This window comes from Pagrus major, chromosome 22 (genome assembly GCF_040436345.1).
Source record: "Pagrus major chromosome 22, Pma_NU_1.0".
In the NCBI taxonomy this organism is placed as follows: Eukaryota; Metazoa; Chordata; class Actinopteri; order Spariformes; family Sparidae; genus Pagrus; species Pagrus major.
The window spans coordinates 31,059,280-31,066,337 of record NC_133236.1 but is presented as its reverse complement, the minus strand read 5'-3'; the positions used below and the strand labels follow the sequence as shown (position 1 = coordinate 31,066,337).

At 51.5% G+C, this 7,058-nt stretch overlaps 1 protein-coding gene across 1 annotated transcript; it reads left to right on the top strand.

The window, feature by feature from the left end:
• The first annotated feature begins 310 nt into the window (after positions 1–310).
• Positions 311–2,646, top strand: sox11b (SRY-box transcription factor 11b). Its single transcript, XM_073492596.1, has one exon. The coding sequence runs from the start codon at positions 653–655 to the stop codon at positions 1,835–1,837; it is 1,185 nt and encodes a 394-aa protein (XP_073348697.1). The 5' UTR covers positions 311–652; the 3' UTR covers positions 1,838–2,646.
• The last annotated feature ends 4,412 nt before the right edge of the window (positions 2,647–7,058 follow it).

The window sequence follows — 7,058 nt, the reverse complement described above, 5'->3', positions numbered from 1 at the left end:
TTATATATTATATGTATTATATATATATATAATACATATAATATATATAATATAATATTTAGAATATTTCACAAAGACTTTCACATTGATGACTGATCGGTTCCTTCAGCAGCTGTGTGATCAATATTTAAAATGTTTTAAAGATAAACAATATTTCATGACTTCATCTTGGCTGACTTCTATGACCTGGTCTGACAGAACCTCAGCATGTTGGCTGCGGCCCGGTGCCGACAGCTCCGGTCCAGCATCGATCTCTGATTCATCAATTGAAGCTGGATTGTAACGGCCGGACGCCGGTGGGCGGGCCGGCCGGGAGGTCGGAGGGCTGTGATTGGCTGGGATCGCTGCGGAGGCGGGAAGGTTCGGGAGAAGAAGAGCGGCTATTGGTCGAGGGCGGTAACGTCGCGCGCATGATCAGCCGGTTAATAAGACGCCGGCTTGGAGGTTTGAACAGAGACGGAGTTCTGCCGGGCCGAGCGGACCGAGCCGACACAGAGACAGAGTTCTGCCGGGCCGAGCGGACCGAGCCGACACAGAGACAGAGTTCTGCCGGGCCGAGCGGACCGAGCCGACACAGAGACAGAGAGCACACGGGTGTCTGCGGCCGGTAGTTCGAGTCCGCCGCGGTCAGGCCGACACAGACAGTCGGAACATGGTTCAGCAGTCGGAACATGGCGGGGTGGTGACTAACAGCGGGTCCCGCGCAGCGACCGACCCGGAGGAGAGCGAGCTGCTGGCGGCCTCGGCGGGCAGCCCCGTGCCGCTGAAGCCGGACTGGTGCAAAACCGCTTCGGGCCACATCAAACGGCCCATGAACGCCTTCATGGTCTGGTCCAAGATCGAGCGGAGGAAGATCATGGAGCAGGTCCCGGACATGCACAACGCCGAGATCTCCAAGCGGCTCGGGAAGCGCTGGAAGATGTTAAAGGACACCGAGAAGATCCCGTTCATCCGGGAGGCGGAGCGGCTCCGGCTCAAGCACATGGCGGACTACCCGGACTACAAGTACCGGCCCAAGAAGAAGCCCAAGACGGAGATCTGCGCGTTTCCTGCGGGGAAGCCCGCCGCTCCGTCCCCGGAGAAGCCCGGCGGCAGACCCGTGAATAAGAGCCACGCTGCCGCCAAGAAATTCTCCAAGTTGAAGCCCAGCAAGCCGGCGGCCGGTCCGGGCCGAGCGAGCAGCCACCTCCCGCAGCACCACCAGCACCAGGACCCCCGGTACCGGTACGTGTTGACCACCAGCTTCAAAGCCAACAAGCCCATAAAACGGGAGTTTACCGACGACGAGGAGGAGGAGGACGATGATGAAGACGACTCCGAGGAGGAGCAGCAGTTTCAGGCGGACGAGGAGGACGAGCCGTCCCGGTACCGCCTCGCCACGGTGCCGGCCGGCCTGAGCTCCGCCGCCGACCCGGAGGTGACCAGCATGTACGACTCGTCCGGGCGGCTCTTCTACAGCTTCAAGAACATCACCCGGCAGGGCACCGGTACCTCCTCATACCCGGCCTCCCTCTCACCAGCCTCCTCGTCCCGGTCCGGCTCCACCTCGTCCTGCTGCGGGGAGGACCCGGACGAGCTGCCCGCGGACGGGACCGACTTCACCCTGAGCCTCCTGGCCGGCTTCCACGCCTCCTCCGAGCCGTGGAGCGCGTCCTGCAGCTCGGCCCCGGGGAACCTGAGCCTGTCGCTGGTGGACAAAGACCTGGACTCGTGCGGCAGCGAGCGCAGCCTCGGGTCCCACTTCGACTTCCCGGACCACTGCACCCCGGAGCTGCGCGAGATGATCGCCGGGACCTGGCTGGAGCCGAACTACTCGGACCTGGTGTTCACGTGTTGATCCGGGGTTGTTGTCTCCGTCCGCCCCGGAGCCGGCTCTGGAGGGGGGTTCTGGAGCTCCGGGGTGACGGGTGGCCGTCTCGGGGGGACCGCGGACTGGACTCACTCTGCTGCGGTTCTGCAGCGGTTCTGCAGCAGAGCATGAATGAACTGACTTCACTTCACTTCAACAGGGTTTTATGGATTCAGTTTTCTGTTGCTCGGGTCAGAACCAGGACCCGAACTATGCATTCCCGACCGGACCAGACTGACTCTGATGTATGAGGATGTTTGTTCTGGGTCGGAACCTTCAGGACTGTTTTATTGACTCCTCACACGGTTTATTTGATATTTATGGGTTTTCAGCTTCCTCCACAGGAAGTGACCGACAGGTATGGCGGGAACATGTGTTGATGTTTACAGAACCAGAACCAGAACCAGAACATACCTCATGTTTTTTTAAAGAGTAAAACTATTTTCAGGCTTATTTTTGTACCGTCAAAGGGAAATGACGTCAGGCACTTCTTCTTCTCCACTTTTCTGACTGAACGATGATATGATTTGTGAGCATGTTGAGGGTTCGGATCCCGCCAGCCTGCCTCGCTTCACTGCCTTGCTTCACTGCCTCGCTGTGTGCAGCTGTCCAGACGGAAGCGCGTGTATCTGTTGTGTAAGATAGTTTGTGTGCCTGAGGAGAGAAAGTGTCTCTGTGTTTGTCAGCAGCACATTTTGTTTCACTCATTATTTCTGTGCAATAGAAGAAGAAATAAAGGAGCAGTCCGAGTTTTTGCTTCATGAATCTGACAACTGAATAAATCAGCTGGAACTGAACCCTCCCTGTGTCTGCTTATTGATCACTGATGCTGCAAGCTGATTGGCTGTTGGTGGCCTGTGTTTAATCAGTCACACCACATGACCCGTCGTCATGGAGACGTAGATGTTGTTTTCATGTTTGCTTCAGTGTTGATTCAAAGTCCAGTTCCAGGACCGGTCCAGAGCTTCAAGGTATCAACGCATCCTTGAAATCAGTCCCCAGGTCCTTCAAGGAGTTTCCAGGCTGCTGTTTGCATCCGTAGTGAAGAAGTGAAGAGGTGAAGAAGTGAAGAGGTGAAGGTCTTAAAGGCTCGTCAGGGCGGAGGTGACTTCATCATGACATCACTGACTCTGAGCAGAGTTTAGACTGGCATCTCTTCTTCATCTTCATCATCTTCTTCTTCACCTTCTTCATCTTCATCTTCTTCATCATCTTCTTCATCTTCTTCTTCTTCTTCTTCATCATCTTCTTCATCTTCTTCTTCATCTTCATCATCTTCTTCTTCATCATCTTCATCATCTTCTTCTTCATCATCTTCTTCATCTTCTTCTTCTTCTTCTTCATCATCTTCTTCATCTTCTTCTTCATCTTCATCATCTTCTTCATCTTCATCTTCTTCATCTTCATCATTTTCTTCTTCATCTTCTTCATCATTTTCTTCTTCATCTTCATCATCATCTTCATTTTCATCTTCATCATCTTCTTCTTCTTCATCTTCAACATCTTCTTCATCTTCATTTTCATCTTCATCATTTTCTTCTTCATCTTCTTCACCTTCATCATCTTCTTCATTTTCATCATCTTCATCTTCTTCTTCTTCATCTTCTTCATCTTCATCTTCTTCATTTTCTTCTTCATCTTCACCTTCTTCACCTTCTTCATCTTCTTCACCTTCTTCTTCATCTTCATTTTCATCTTCATCATTTTCTTCATCTTCTTCTTCACCTTCATCATCATCTTCATCTTCTTCTTCTTCATCTTCATCTTCTTCATTTTCTTCTTCATCTTCACCTTCTTCATCTTCTTCACCTTCTTCATCATCTTCATCATCTTCTTCATCTTCTTCTTCACCTTCATCATCTTCTTCATCTTCTTCTTCACCTTCATCATCTTCTTCATCTTCATCTTCTTCATCTTCTTCTTCTTCACCTTCATCATCTTCACCATCTTCTTCATCTTCATCACCATCTTCACCATCTTCACCTTCTTCACCTTCATCTTCATCATCTTCATCATCTTCTTCACCTTCATCACCTTCTCCTCCTCCTCCTCCTCCTCCTCCCCTCTGAACGTCCATGTTGACAGCAGCTGGTGTGTTGACTGGACTTCAGCTGCTGGTAAACATGAAGCCATCAGCTGGAGATGACTCCAGTCACCATGACAAGTGTTAACATGATTTACTCCAGAACATCTTCTAAATGGACCTTCAGTGAGGTGCTGCAGCTTCAACAAGCTCAATATCCAGCAGGGGAACAGAAATCACGACTCCTGTTCCTGAGCTTTCAGTCACATCATCTCATGATCTTCATCAGTGTGGGTCACCTCCACCGGTCAGGGCTCCTGTGTGTGTGTGTGTGTGTGTGTGTGTGTGAGAGTGTGTGTGTGTGTGTGTGTGTGAGAGTGTGTGAGAGAGAGAGAGAGAGAGTGTGTGTGTGTGAGTGTGTGTGAGAGAGAGAGAGAGAGAGAGTGTGTGTGTGAGTGTGTGTGAGAGAGAGAGAGAGAGAGAGAGTGTGTGTGTGTGAGAGAGAGTGAGAGAGAGAGAGAGAGAGAGAGAGTGTGTGTGAGTGTGTGTGAGAGAGAGAGAGAGAGAGAGAGAGAGAGTGTGTGTGTGTGTGTGTGTGTGTGTGTGTGTGTGTGTGTGTGTGTGTGTGTGTGAGAGAGAGAGAGAGAGAGAGAGAGAGTGTGTGTGTGTGTGTGTGTGTGTGTGTGTGTGTGTGTGTGTGTGTGTGTGTGTGTGTGTGTGTGTGTGTGTGTGTGAGTGATCCTCTCACACAGAAGTTCTGTTCATGCAGCGTTCTGACAGTCAGCCAGCTGAGGTCAGAACCACAGGAGGAGGTCCAGAGGGCAGCGGCACCTCAATCTGAGGTTTCCTTAAAGTGTCAGGCGGCAGCAGGAAGTGACACGTGTGACAGCTGACGGACGGCCGTCCAGAAGTCTGAAGATAATCAGATTATTGTGGCTGTTTGAGTCTGACACCAGAACACAGAGTCCGCAGTCTGATCGGATCACGGCTCCACTCAGACATCTGAGCAGAATAATCCGGATTATCTGCAGCGGCTTCAACAGTTCATCAGCTGAAGTTAACGAGCTGTTTACGTCTGCAGGCGGATTTACACAGCAGCGTGGAGTCAACAGGAGGTGAAGACTCCTGCTGCTCAGAACGTGTTCCCCAGAACATGTTCCTCAGAACATGTTCCCCAGAGCGTGTTCCCCAGAACGTGTTCCCCAGAACATATTCCCCAGAGCGTGTTCCTCAGAACGTGTTCCCCAGAGCGTGTTCCTCAGAGCGTGTTCCCCAGAGCGTGTTCCTCAGAGCGTGTTCCTCAGAGCGTGTTCCTCAGAGTGTGTTCCCCAGAACGTGTTCCTCAGAACGTGTTCCCCAGAGCGTGTTCCTCAGAGCGTGTTCCTCAGAGCGTGTTCCTCAGAACGTGTTCCCCAGAGCGTGTTCCTCAGAGCGTGTTCCTCAGAGCGTGTTCCTCAGAACATGTTCCTCAGAACATGTTCCCCAGAGCGTGTTCCTCAGAACATATTCCCCAGAGCGTGTTCCCCAGAGCGTGTTCCCCAGAGCGTGTTCCTCAGAGCGTGTTCCCCAGAGCGTGTTCCCCAGAGCGTGTTCCTCAGAACGTGTTCCCCAGAACGTGTTCCTCAGAACGTGTTCCCCAGAGCGTGTTCCTCAGAGCGTGTTCCCCAGAGCGTGTTCCTCAGAGCGTGTTCCCCAGAGCGTGTTCCCCAGAGCGTGTTCCTCAGAACGTGTTCCCCAGAACGTGTTCCTCAGAGCGTGTTCCCCAGAGCGTGTTCCTCAGAGCGTGTTCCTCAGAGCGTGTTCCTCAGAGTGTGTTCCCCAGAACGTGTTCCTCAGAGTGTGTTCCCCAGAGCGTGTTCCTCAGAGCGTGTTCCTCAGAACGTGTTCCTCAGAACGTGTTCCCCAGAGCGTGTTCCTCAGAGCGTGTTCCTCAGAGCGTGTTCCTCAGAACGTGTTCCCCAGAGCGTGTTCCTCAGAGCGTGTTCCTCAGAGCGTGTTCCTCAGAACATGTTCCTCAGAGCGTGTTCCTCAGAGCGTGTTCCCCAGAGCGTGTTCCTCAGAACATGTTCCTCAGAGCGTGTTCCTCAGAACATGTTCCTCAGAACATGTTCCCCAGAGCGTGTTCCTCAGAGCGTGTTCCCCAGAGCGTGTTCCTCAGAACGTGTTCCCCAGAGCGTGTTCCTCAGAGCGTGTTCCTCAGAGCGTGTTCCCAGAACGTGTTCCCCAGAGCGTGTTCCTCAGAGCGTGTTCCTCAGAGCGTGTTCCCCAGAGCGTGTTCCTCAGAGCGTGTTCCTCAGAGCGTGTTCCTCAGAATGTGTTCCTCAGAACGTGTTCCTCAGAGCGTGTTCCTCAGAGCGTGTTCCTCAGAATGTGTTCCTCAGAACGTGTTCCTCAGAACGTGTTCCTCAGAATGTGTTCCTCAGAACGTGTTCCTCAGAGCGTGTTCCTCAGAACGTGTTCCTCAGAACGTGTTCCCCAGAGCGTGTTCCTCAGAGCGTGTTCCCCAGAGCGTGTTCCTCAGAGCGTGTTCCTCAGAGCGTGTTCCCCAGAGCGTGTTCCTCAGAACGTGTTCCCCAGAGCGTGTTCCTCAGAGTGTGTTCCTCAGAGCGTGTTCCTCAGCCTCAGACTATAACCTGAGGCACATCAGGAACATCATGACATCTGGGACACGCTAAACTTCTGTTTTTGTGAATTTGCTCTGTCGACCATCGAGTTGCATCGTGGGTAATGTAGGCACCAGACTCATTATGAACATGATCCAAATCAACACAGCAGAACCAGATGTCACTGTGTTTATTTCATTCATTTTTCACCTACATTACCCACAATGCAACTGAGTGACATCACTGGAGGCAGTTTATCAGACCACATGCAGGAGCTGAAGAGTAACGTTCCGGTACAGTAACTCGTTACATTACAGCTGAGGAGTAGCGAGTACTTCACGTTCCTGACACTTTAAAAGGTAAAGACAGTAACAGATTACTTTTATGAAAGACTAAATAAATAACAGATTACTTGAATAGCAGAACTATTGTGTTACCTTACTGGTTACAACAAAAAAGTAATCTGAGTACTCTAACAGTTCCTTTACATGTAGTGAAGAGTTGCTGCTCTGTGACTCTGTGACTCTGTGAGTTCTGTGACTCTGTGACTCTGTGACTCTGTGAGTTCTGTGAGTTCTGTGAC

What these genes read in the sequence shown, in the direction of transcription:
- sox11b (XM_073492596.1), top strand. Translation starts at nt 653, where the DNA reads ATGGTTCAGCAGTCGGAACATGGCGGGGTGGTGACTAACAGCGGGTCC.